The sequence below is a fragment of the Leucopleurus acutus genome (genome assembly GCF_964270905.1).
Source record: "Leucopleurus acutus genome assembly, chromosome: 11".
Classification (NCBI taxonomy): domain Eukaryota; kingdom Metazoa; phylum Chordata; class Mammalia; order Artiodactyla; family Delphinidae; genus Leucopleurus; species Leucopleurus acutus.
In genome coordinates, this window is record NC_139152.1 from 97,879,678 (window position 1) to 97,892,341 (window position 12,664).

The 12,664-nt window shown below is 60.0% G+C and overlaps 1 protein-coding gene across 1 annotated transcript; it reads left to right on the forward strand.

Moving 5' to 3' along the window:
• The first annotated feature begins 339 nt into the window (after positions 1 to 339).
• On the forward strand, positions 340 to 11,865 carry TSPO (translocator protein). Its single transcript, XM_082850360.1, has 4 exons — positions 340 to 436; positions 8,579 to 8,789; positions 10,813 to 10,951; positions 11,428 to 11,865. Exons 2-4 carry the CDS (start codon positions 8,608 to 8,610, stop codon positions 11,614 to 11,616), a joined length of 510 nt encoding a protein of 169 aa, XP_082706486.1. The 5' UTR covers positions 340 to 436; positions 8,579 to 8,607; the 3' UTR covers positions 11,617 to 11,865.
• Positions 11,866 to 12,664: the final 799 nt, after the last annotated feature.

Genomic DNA, 12,664 nt, shown 5'->3' on the forward strand with positions numbered 1-12,664 from the left:
TGGTGGCCAGGGTTGCTGTGTAGAAGGATGTTCAGGGCTCTGCCGTCAGGCGACGTAATTGCCCTCTCTGAGATCGGTGATCTCTATCGGCCCACTTTACAGATAGGAGAAATGAGGCACAGGAAGAGACGCGACCTGCCCGCAGAGCCGGCAGTGTCTGCGCGGCGGGGCGGTCACGGTGGGAAGGAGAAGCGGCCGGGAGGCGCGCTCGTGCCCGGGGGAGGCGGAGGCGCATCTTTCTGGCAGGGCGGCCAGAGGAGGGAGCGCCCCAAGCCGCGAGGTTCTCGGCGGCCGCCGCCCGGGTTTCCAGCCAAGCCGGGCGGGGCCGGGGTGGGCGGGGCCGGGGTGGGCGGGGCCTCGCGGGCGGGTCCGGGTCCGGGCCCGGCCCCCACCTCCCGCCGCGCAGTGCTGTTCCCCTAGCGAGTCGTCGTCGCCGGTGAGTGGGTTCGGGGCTTCGAAGGGGCGGCGGGAAGGGGGCCCCGTGCGGCAGCGACCCACGACAGCGCCCGCCCGCCGGCGCGGGGACCGAGGGGAAACTGCGGCGGGAGGTGGCGGGGACCCAGGGGGCGGCCGGGGGGCAGCACTAGGGACCCGGCCATAGGGTCGGCCGGCGGGAGGGGGGCGGTGACACCCCTCCCCCCGGCCCTGGCCTCAGCGGTCGGCGCTCCTGCGCGGCCGGGTTCCGGCGGGATTGGGGGCGCGGAAGGGGGAACTTGGGCACCCCCGCCCCGCCGCACCCCGCTGGGCCCTCGGGTCCCGCGGGAAGCGGAGCCGCGGGAGGAACCAGGCACCCCCGCTTCCCGCCCAATCCGGTAGTTGAGCAGCCGCGGCCGGCAGAGGGCGGGAGTGGAGGAGCGGGATACCTTGAGGATCACAAAGTGCCTGGGAGACCTCGGGCTCCTGATCCACTTGAGACACCCCATTTCTAGGGAGGAAACCCAGGCCAGAGAAGGGGAAGTTATTTGTCCAAAGCCAGTGAAGGCCCCGCGGAGCCTTAGGACCGGGTCCCTAGATCCCCGTCAAGTGCTCAGATGCACTGTAACCTACACGTCCCGGTGTGGGCAGGGACTTGCCTGTCCCCTGCCCCTCCTGCAAAGGAGCTGGGAGCCCAGGTGGGAGGGGTCGTGTTGTTCCCGGAAAACTGGGCCCAAAAGGCACAAGCAAGCAGGATTTATTCCTTCCAACAAGTAAGGAGAGCGCCTCGGAGCTTTCCCAAGGAAGTGTCTCCCCAAACAGCCAAACTGGGGAAGTTTTAAGCTGCCTATTCATGAAGGGGCTTGAGCAGAGGAGAATTCAATATAGAATTGGGGCAGAGGTCTATAGAGTCCAAGCTTTAGTTGATTGAAGTTACGACGGGTCAGCAAAGGTCAGCTTCTTGTCCCTTAGGTTCCAGCTGATCTGGTAGCTGAGCACTTGGGGTGGGGGTAGGGAGATGTGTTTAAATTCTGCAAAACAGCTCAAAAACGTGTTTCGGGGTAACCTTTACCACTGAGACAGAACTGGGAGTCTTTACAACTGATTTATTATCTTTGCTATTGTTATTTCTCTTGCCTGATAACAGTTGTCTGTTCTTTCATTCCCTTAAGATTATTAGAGGCCTGTTCAAGGGCAAGCCCTGTGGCCAGGCTTAGATCACAAAACGGCTTAGGCCTAAAATGGCTTCTCTTGTGTCAAGAAAGCCATGCACGGTTCTCTTCCTTGGGGGGCACTCGACCCTATCTGCTTACAGGGGGGCTTCCAGCTGTGAACGCATGGCTGAGTGCCAGAGCCAGCCTTGCCGAGGCCTGTGGCCTGGCCCGGATTGGGAGCCTCTCGGGCTGGCCTGCTAGGGCATGATGGTACCTGGTACCAGCCACATGCTGCAGGGTGGACGGCAGGGGCAGGGGCAGGACTCGAGCCTCCCCTAAGGATGTGTGACTGAGGGTGTCCCAAAGGGTCACGGCCAAGGAGGAGGCTGTGTACAAGGAGCACGGCCCAGAGTGCCTGGTGCACAGCAGGCCCACGGCCCAAAGGCCAGGCTGCTTGGATGTGGGCCGAAGGCCCCAGTGTCTCTCTGGGGAGTGGCGTGGGGAGCCCGACACAGGGCAGCGGGAGGCCAGGCTCCCAGGAAGCAGTAGCTCTTGTCCACTGGTCGGGAAAGGGGCTGAGGAGAAAGGCTCTTCGGGGAGCAAGGAGACAGGCTGCTCAGCTTTCGCAGAGGGAGCCTCAGACAGAGCCCCGGGCCTCCAAGGGAGCCTCTGAACTGGGGGGAAACTGCCCGGGGCACAGAGCAATGCAGCTGGGGTTCAAATGCTGGTGGTCTGATTTCAAAGCCCTGCTTCCTCCACAGTGCATGCCCAGAGGAGTGTGTGCCTGGAATGTGTGTGTGTGTGTGTGTGTCTGCCTGGCCATGACTGAATGGTGTCCAGCTGGTTCAGCCAGAAACCAGAAACCGCTGACAGTGGATCGCTGAGCGGGGGTAGGGGAGGTGCTGACAGGGGGCGAGCGTACTTTGTGCCGTATACACTTTTGACTTTTCATTACTTCATTTCTGAATCTGTCTCTTATTTATATTTTCTTTTATTTATTTTTGATTGTGCAAGCAATGCCTGAGCGTGCTCTCTGTCTCAATAGTCATTCTCCGTAAAGCAGATTCCCCTTTGTCACCCCCAGCCCCACCCCATCCCAGACCAGCTGGGTTTCCAGACCTGCTGTCTGTTACATTGGATACTTTCATAATGAAAAAGATTAACAGAGGTTATAATGAGGACGATTAGCTGTGAGTCATTTAAAAAAAAAAAAAAGGAGCCTTAAAACAGGTCCCTGAGACCATCGGTGGTGGCTTGAAGGAGACATAGGACCCAGGAGGGGCTGGGTACAGCCCAGGAGGTGGGGACCAGAGAAACGGCAAAACTCTGTTCTGTTTCTGAGCAGCAGTTCCTGTCACCTTCTGTAGGGAGGCCTCAGAACAGAAAGCTCCTCCCGAGGCCCACTGCCGCCACGTCCCCTTCACAGACGGGGCCGCAGAGGCCCAGGAGTGAAGCATCGCTAGAAAGGAGATCCTGAGTCTCACCCCAGGGGCAGGGAGGATTCCCATCCTGAAACTGCTGTCATGGGCCCAGCTGGGACCTGAGGCCTCATCGGGGCTGGGACCCTGGCCCTGGTGCTGGGGAGGGAGAGTGAGGCTGTTGGTCCTGAGAGAATCCTCTGGCGCCCAGGCAGGGGTGGAATGGCTGAGGTGGGGTGGGAGTGGCCTGAGATGAGCCTTGGGCCCCCCCGCAGGTTTCTGGGGCAGGGCTTAAGGGCCTTGTCACGATGGAGGAGGAAGCTGAAGAGGGGAGGTGACACAGCCCATCGTTGTGACTGGCTGTGTGGCCCAGAGCTGAGGCCAGCAGACTCCCAGATCAGGAGCTGGAGGGGTGTTTCAGGAGGTCTCAGAGTCACCCAGACCTGGAAAGTTCTGTGACTCCCTGTACCTCGGTTTCCTCATCTGGAAAGTGGAGCCCACTATGGAGGCCGAGAGATGTGGAACTCGGGGCCTGAGAAGAGAAGCAGCTGGCCTCACCCCTGCGGCTGTTGTGAAGCCGCGATGACCCAGGATGAATACAGCCGGGCCCTGCACCAGGCTCCGCCCCCCACCCCTCCCGAAGGCCTTGCACGGTCTCCTGACCCCAGGGCCTCCGCTCTCTGCTTTGCCCTTCTTGGCCGATGTTTCAGTGGCCCCAGGCCTTGAGGGCGGGGCCTTTTGGAAGCATTTTCACCCACTGAGCGTTGGGTGACCAACCGGCTGACATTTTCTCAGCCTTGGGTCTGCGCCATGTGGCTTCTTCTCCTGGAGGCATGAGTGGTCCCCAGCACTGACCCCCACATCCCCTGGCTTATCCGGACCTCCCTTGAGCCTGCCCACAGCCCCACGAGGCACACAGGGCAGGTTACACCCACCTGATGTAAGGGGAAACCGAGGCCCAGAGAGGAGCTTTGGCTCGGCTTCACCAAGAGAACTGCAGGCAGGGCCGAGGTGGGCGTTTAGTCACCTTCTGACGGAAACAGATGAAGGGCGGGTGGGTGGCTTTGCGTCTCTGCCTGAGCCCTGCGCCCCCTCCTGGCCACTGGAGTGGCTCTAACCCAAACTCTAACCCTAACCCTAACCCCATCACGGGATGGATCTCCCTCAGGCCTGCTTGGGCCAGCTGCCCCGCCCTGCCCCACCCAGCATGACTCAGCTTGGTGGGTCCCCTAATCGGGTGATTCAAGAGCCTGGCAGTCCCCGTGAGGCCCCAGGAAGCTCCTTGCCTGGGCTCTCTCCATGTGGGGCATTTGACCTACCTGTTTTCTGACCCTCAGGCTGGGCAGACCCTTTAATCCCCTTGGCCCAGTGGTGCATAAACACAGCAGCCTGGAAGGCTGAGCAGAAGCGTGGGCTCAGGCCTTACTCTGTCACCGCAGGGGGGAGAGCCACCACCTCTTCCTGGGTGTGTTTGTTCTGCACAGCAAGGGACCAGGATGGTGGGCTCTCCCGCCCCGTCGGCTGGCACGCTGGGGGTTTCCCGGGCACCGGCTGGGTGCCGTGGCAGGGTGACACGAGTGCCCCTGCCCACAGCGCCGTGGGGAGAAGTATGGACCCAGGCTACAACGTGGGTGAGCCTCGAACACACGCTCAGTGAGGGCAGCCGGACCGCAGAGTCCACATGAGGTGTGAGCCCATGTGTGTGAAACGTGTGGAAAAGGAAAATCCACAGGGACGGAAGGCAGATGGTGGCTGCCAGGGGCCGGGGGAGGGAGGAACGGGGAGTGAGCTGATGGGTGGGCGTCTTTTGGGGTGGAACTTGGTATAGATGGTTGCACGACATTGGGAAATGTACCAAATGCCACTGACCTGTGCACTTTAAAACGGTTCACTTTATATTATATGACTCTCATTTCCATTAACCAAAAGCAATAAGAAATAGAAAACAAATAAATGATCAGGAAACTCTGAGGGGTCTTGATAGCAGGTGGGTCAGGGGTGGGGCTTAGGGACCGAAGCAGAGACTGTGCACGTTAGTGTCCAAACCACGGTCCTTCTTTTCTTTTCTTTTTTTTTTTTTTTTTTTTTTTTTTTTTGCGGTACGCAGGCCTCTCACTGCTGTGGCCTCTCCCGTTGCGGAGCACAGGCTCCGGACGCGCAGGCTCAGCGGCCATGGCTCACGGGCCCAGCTGCTCCACGGCATGTGGGATCTTCCTGGACCGGGGCACAAACCCACGTCCCCTGCATCGGCTGGCGGACTCTCAACCACTGCGCCACCAGGGAAGCCCCTTCTTTTCTTTTTAATGTTTCATTTTGAACTAATTTTAGACTTGCAGTAAAGTTACAAAGGTAGTGCAGAGAGTTGCTGCGTACCCTTCACCCAGCTTCCCCTAGTGGAACCAGGAAATTCACACCGTGCCGGTAACCCCGCTAACGTGCTCAGCTGGCCCAGGACCCCATCCGTCTGGGATCCCACATTGCGTTTAGCTGTTATTTGTCCTTAGTCGGTGACATTTCCCTCCGTCTTTCCTTGCCTTTCGTGACCTTGACCCTTTTCAAGAGTGCTAGAGCGCAGGCCAGGTATTTGGTCGAATGTTCCTCCGTCTGGGATTGCGACGTTTTCTCATGCTCGGACTGGGGTTTGTGTTTGGGGCACGAATACCAGAGCGAGTGTGTCCACCTCTGTGAACCGTGTCATGTGTCTTACACTGGTGGCATTAACCTTGGTCACCTGTAAAAGGAGCACTGCTGAGAGGGAGGGGGGCCATTCTTTTGGGACAAAGTGGACATAAATTGGGACCTTCCTGGGAAAAGGCACAGTTCAGCCCCCGACCCCCTGGGCCTCCGTGTCCCTATCTGTGTGTGAGAGTCAGTGCGAGGTGAAGCCCTCCCACCTGCCCAGCTCAGGTCACGGTCCAGGGGAGCCCTCAGGCACTGAACACAGCTTGTTAGAGTTGCCGAAGGGCTGTCACTTGGCTGCGGGTTCAACACATTTATTAAACAGGCTGAGCAGGGCTGTGCCCCATGGCGTAGGTGAGAAAGCCGGCTGAGGTGGCCTGGGCTCCCCCGAGATGACACAGTGGTGGCTGGGTCCCAGGGCTCCACATCCACCTGGCAGCAGCACGGGGCCAGTGCTCTCCTGGCCCTGGGAGAGGTGGGCCTTCGTACTGTGGTGAGATCAGACCCTCGCCCCCACCCCAGGAACACTTGTGTGCACCCTGGAAGCCAGAGGGCCGGGGGGTGGGGTGAGAGGGGCGCGGGGAGAAGCACAGGAACCTTTACTTGTCACCAGCCAGCCCTGGGCAGTGTTCATCCTCACGGCTCATCTGTGCAGTGATCGTGGGGAATGAGCTCACTGTCCCCACTCGACAGGTGAGAAAACTGAGGCCCGGGGGGGAGGAATCAGAGTCACTAGATGGCAGAGCCGGATTCTGCTGGATGCCTGACACTCTCCGACTGTTCCTTTTAAAATTATGCTCATTATAGACATTTCGGAAAGCAATAACAAAGCGTCGTAAATCCCTCTGCTGAGTGTGGGCCTTAGACTCCCAAGCTACCCGCTTGTGGAGAGGCCCTGGGCAAACGCCCCCGCCACTCTGCACCATGGGTCCGTCGGCAGGTGGGATAAGATGGTGTGGGCCCCTCAAAGGGTGAGGACAGAAAGACAGTGTTTGGGTCGGGCCTGTGCCTGGGCCAGGCTCACAGCCGTTCCCCAGGAGGTGTTTGTTTTATGAGGGTGATGGCTGCTAACATCTTCACGCACTTGTTACCGTTTTTAAAATGCATATCCGTTTTTTGCTAAAATTGGCATAATTCTGTATCAATTTTATATTCTGCTTTCTGCACTTAACGTTATGTTGAGGACAGTTTTCACATCATTAAAGAGTCCTCCAAGCTGGACTTGGGGGTTGACCCATCCTTAACAGCCCCCGGTGTTGGGCACTGAGGTTGCTTCTGCATCTCACGGAGCTTCGTGCCGCCCCAGGCCAGCCGCTGCCCCTTCTGCCCTGGGCAGCCTTCGCCCTCCACCCGGAAGCCCCGATGGCTGCCCACTGCCTCCGGATGGGCACGGCCTCTTCCGGGTACCTGCTGCCCCGTCTGCCTCGTGCCTCTCTCCTCCCCCGCCGCAGTCCCCTCCCGTGTCCTGGGAGAAAGTGCTCCGTGCCCTTCCAGCACCATCTGCTCTCTGATCCCGGGTCGGGGTGCCCTGTCTGAGGTCTGGGCCTCTTCCGCTCCATCCGCCGTGGGTGCCCAGCCCCCACCCCAGCAGGCCGTCCTGCAAGTTTGCTGAACGTAATCCATCTGTGCGGCTTCTTATCTCCTACAGACACTCCGGCTTCTCCAACTAGAGTCAGGGCGTGTTAGCAGGAGCTCAGCCCCTTCATTTTGTGGTGGGGAAACCGAGGCCCAGTTGGGGGTGCTGATAGGCTTGGGGTCCCACAGCAGGTTAGGCAGAGCTGGCCCCCAACCCCAGCCCAGGGCCCCGCTTGCTGTCTGGCTGGACTCTCAGCCCCAATGAGCTCAGCTCCCCGGGAGCCTTGAGCACTGCTGGGCGCCTAGTAGGTCCTTAGCGCAGACCTGGGGGCTGCTGGGCAAGGGGGAGTGTTTGACGAGCAGAACGGAGAGACCTGAAGATTGGGTCCCCTCTGTCCCTGCCTGGGGGGCTCCAGCCCTCGAGGTGGTGGTGACAGCATCCAGGCCTTCCTTGCCCTGAGCCCCGTCAGCCTCTCAGGGCTGCTGAGGGGCCCTCACCAGCCTTAAACTCTGTCCCTTTCCACCCACCACGTCCATGGCCCTGGGCGTCAGGGCCCAGCAGCTTTTCAACCTGGGCAGAGCCTGACCCCAGAGTGCTGTGTGACCCCAGGGAGGCTGTTTTCCCTCTCTGGAACACAGGGAAGGGGAGGTGATTTCAGGGTGGGCCCGTGGGATGATGTACAAAGAGACCCCCCTACACTGGGCTGGACCCAGGTCGGCCACGTTGATGTCCTGTTCATTTGCCGGAGGCCACGGTATGTTGGTGGGGAGCGGGTATTCGAGCCAAGCTCTGTCTGCTACCTGTTGTTGCATGAATGACGAATGACTGAATGAGAAGTATTGGAGCGTCAGGCGCAGGGTGTGGACCAAGGCGGCCTCGCAATACCCCCTGGGGAGGGGGGCTGGGCAGCCTTCTTGGTGGAGGGGACCCAAACTGGCTGTGATTGAGGCAGCAGAGAGGAGGGGTCACTTGCCAGGAGACCCAAGGTCAAGGGTGAGGGTGAGAGCACACAGCAGCCTGGCAGCTGGAGCGGGGGGTGGACGTGCAGCCGACAGGGCAGCCTCGTGGGTGGGGGTGGGGGTGGAAGCGCACTCCCTGGGGCCCTTGGGCTGGGTGGGGCTGCAGGGCGGACTCAGCACCGGCCCCCCAACCTCACACATCTTTTCTGCACCTCCTGCTGTTCCATCAGTTGACTGGTTGATCCATGAGTGATGAGGGGCTGGTAACAGACCCACCCCTGCTTTGTGCACAGTAGGTCCTCAGAAAGCGCCAGGGGAGGCCCCGCCCCAGCTCTGGAGCATCGCCGCCTCTCACCCCAGCCCTGTCTTCTCTTTCAGAACTTTCCGGAACAGCAGCTGCAGCAGCAATGGCCCCGCCCTGGGTGCCCGCCGTGGGCTTCACGCTGGTGCCCAGTCTGGGGGGCTTCCTGGGCTCCCACTATGTCCGCGGGGAGAGTCTCCGCTGGTACGCCGGCCTGCAGAAGCCCTCGTGGCACCCGCCCCGCTGGACGCTGGCTCCCATCTGGGGCACGCTGTACTCGGCCATGGGGTAGGTGGGCATGGGTGCTGGCCTGGCAGCTGGGCCTGTCCACCTGCCGGGGCAGGCAGGGCAGGGCGAGGCCCAGGCCCGAGGGCAGAGCTTCTCCTCCAGAGCGGGAGCTGTGCAGGTGTTCCCGGGGCAGCAGGTACCACTTCCTGGCCTCGTTTGGCAAGTGAGGGTGGAGAAAACTATGGGGCCTGTTGGTTGCACAACTGAACTTTTTCCTCTGGGGCCTCCTGGGAGGGGCGGGCAACCCCGTACTGGCATTCTGGCTGTTTTCACAACAGCAGGCTGAGGCCAGCTCAGTGTACAAAGTTCAGACGTGGGCATGTGGATGCTTCCAAGGTTGGTAGCAGTAAGAACAGCAGTAATAGTAGCCATCTGTCGAGCACCTGCCCGGTGACAGGCTTCGTCTCGGTTAATTTTCACGACCCCCCCCATTTGACAAGGGACCTCCCACAGACACAGGGCTTTGGAGTCGGGACCCTACAGGATTTCCTGGACTAGACCCAGGAACTGCCACCAGGCAAAGCAGGACTGGATGGGGGAGTGCCCCCCCCACGCCACCCCCCGGTGGCTCCAGTGGGAACCGCACCCAGGAGACTGGTCGGCTTCCTACCCTTCTCTGGAAGGTTCCCTGCATACTGGTTCTGTGCCAGCCCGCTGCAGGGTGGGGCTGCAGAGGGCAGGTAGCAGGGACCAGGCTGCTGCCCCAGGGTTCTTTTTTTTTTTAATTTAAAAATTTATTTATTTATTTATGGCTGCGTTGCTGCACGCAGGCTTTCTCTAGTTACGTCAAGCGGGGCCTACTCTCCTTTACGGGGCGCGGGCTTCTCATTGCGGTGGCTTCTCTTGTTGTGGAGCACCGGCTCTAGGCGCGCGGGCTTCAGTAGTTGTGGCTCACAAGCTCAGTTGCTCTGTGGCATGTGGGATCTTCCCGGACCAGGGATTGAACTCGTGTCCCCTGCATTGGCAGGCAGACTCTTAACCACTGGGCCACCAGGGAAGTCCGCCCCAGGGTTCTGATGGGAGTAAGATAGTCCTGGAAACCTGGGTGTCACCTGGGCCACACCCTCTGCCAGCCCCAGGCCCTCCTGCATCCTGCTTCCTCCTCCCCGTCCCGGCCCAGGCACCACTGTTTCTGCCTTAACTTGCTCCAGCCTCCAGGCCTCCCACCGCCATCAACATCCTGATGGAGCATAAATCTGGCACCTCTCTTGTGGAACCCCGTGGAAACTCCCTGTGGTCCAGATAAGGTCCAACCCCTCACAGAATAAAAAGCCCAGGCTCTGGCCTCAGACCACCCGGGTTCAAATGCTGACTCACCTACTGATTGCCTGCCACGAGCCCTTAGCGCTTTGACTGTCTGTGCCACAGTTTCTGCACCTGTAACATGGGAGTGGTAGTACTGCCCATCTCATGACGTTACCATGAGAATGAATGAGCTAATGCTCGGAAAGAGCGGTGCCTGCGTGTGTAAATGCTGGAGGGCATTAGCTATTATTATTGGTGGTGGTATTGTTGTCCTTGTGGCCCTAAGAGCCCCATGACCAGGCCCTCTTCTGCTTCACCTCCCCAGTGCCCCCCAGACTTCACCAGTAACATAGGCTCACTCAGGGGTCTCGTGCATGCCTCTAAGCCTTTGCATATCCTCGTTGCCTCCCCCTGGCAAACTCATACTCATCCTCTAAGGCCCAGCCCAAAAGTCCCATCCTGTTTACTTGCATGCCTTATGTGCTTCCCCCTTTATAGAACTGATGAAGATAATAATGTCAAATATTTATTGAGTGTCCCATGTGCCAGGTACTGCCCTACGCACTGCCAGTGTATTAAGTAGAATCTCCACAGCAACCCCGTGAGAAACAAAGGCCCAGAGAGGTTAAGCAACTTCCCTGAGGCCACACAGCAGTCAGTGGCAGGGCATGCCTGAGCCATCAGTGTGTGGTCCCAGAGGTGAGCTTGGCTTCCAGCCCTGCAGGGAGGCTCCTGGCGTCTTCCCTGTTGGTGCCCTGACCGGCAGCCTCTCTTTCAGGTATGGCTCCTACATGATCTGGAAAGAGCTGGGGGGCTTCTCGAAGGAGGCTGTGGTTCCCCTGGGCCTCTACGCTGGGCAGCTGGCTCTGAACTGGGCATGGCCTCCCCTCTTCTTCGGTGCCCGACAAATGGGTTGGGTAAGTGTGACCTTGGCTTGTCTCCCTGGTCCCTGGAGACGGCCCCTCCCCTGGGGGACATGGGGCATCACATCCCAGACCCCCAGGGTCAGGGTCTAAGGGCGGGGGCAGGGGAGGCACTTGGCTGCTGGTTCACGTCTCCTCAGAAGCTCTTAGGGGACCAGGGCCCCTCAGCTGCTCTTCTTCCAATGCAGGAAGCCTTGTGGGGCTCTGATGGGTTTAGGGGCCGTTGGTATAGGAGAACCCACATTACACCTGGTGCTGTGCACCCCACACATGGCATAGTCAGGGAAGGCAATTGTTCCCATTTTACAGATGAGGAAACCGAGGCAGAAAATGGGGGAGGGGCTTGACCAGGTCACTGAGAGGCAGATGGAGAGTTCCCTCAGGCATAGTGGTGGTGGGCAGCTGGGACACACAGCCCCATGGGTATGTGGAGCCTCAGGCCTCCCTGTCGTCCCTCTGTGTCTGTGCAGGCCCTGGTGGACCTCCTGCTGATGGGTGGAGTGGCGGCAGCCACGGCTGTGGTCTGGCACCAGGTGAGCCCACCGGCCGCCTGCCTGCTCTACCCGTACCTGGCCTGGCTGGCCTTTGCGGCCACGCTCAACTACTGCGTCTGGCGGGACAACCAGGACCACAGCCGTGGCCGTCGGCTCTCGGAATGAAGGCGCCCCGTCCTCCGAGGACTGCAGCCGCTGCGGGTCAGGCGTTGCTGGTGGTGGTGGTCCCCGGGCTCTCCTGGCCGCCAGGCTGCCTGTGTGTCCGGTCTCAGCCCAGGGGTCACCAGCAGTTTCAGAAGTGCTCCAGGCCGAGCCCCCACCCCAGAAACAGAGTCCTGTGCTTTCTGCACTGCTCGAAGCTCGCTGTCACAGAATGTGGAATTTTATAAGCCAAATAAAGTTTTTTAACCTCCTGGCAGTGGCCTTTTTTCTTGGGGGGGACCCTTGGCCGTGGGGAGGGCGAGGGGCTCGTCCTCTTGCTGGATGCGTCCGGGTTGTACCATCCAGATGACGCTGGGCCCGGCCGGGGCTTCGCCACAATTCTCGGGACCCTTCCAGGAGCGGAGGTGGCCCGTCCAGGGTGGAGCAGCAGACACTGGCATAGCTGCAGCTGAGGAAGGAGGCCCTGCCCACCTCCTTCACGTCCAGGAAGCCCAGCCCAGCCACTTGAAGGGCACAGGCCCACAGACTGCCTGGTCCAATGCCTGACTCTGCTCGGGCACCAAGCGTGATCCTCTGCTGGCCTCAGCCAGGATGGGTTGGGCCCAGAGCAGGGGACACCGACCAACCTGTCCCTGGGGTGCTGGGACTCATGCCAGCCTCACCCCGTCAGGGACAGCCTCGCAAACACTCCGTCTGGGAGGGGAGGTCAGAGGCAGTATTGGCCATGCCCCAACCTAGCAGACAGCTCCTCCCTGGCCCAGGTCCACCCAGATTTGGAGGTGTCACCCCCGGCTTCGAATTGGGGGACCCATGACCTGTGCGGGCAGCTGTTGGGAGTGGGGCCGGCCAGAGCCTCTTACCCAGGCTGCTGCTGGAGCGCTGACTCCTCGCCCTCTGAGTTCCTACAACCTGTGCTGCGCCCTGCAGCAGACTCCTAGGACCAGGGCTGGTCCAAGCTGCTGGCCTTCTTGTTGCTTGTCTGTTTCGGTTTCAGTCATTGAATAAGTTAATTCAAATTAAGTAAAAATACAATCTCCGTGTCTAGAGCTCA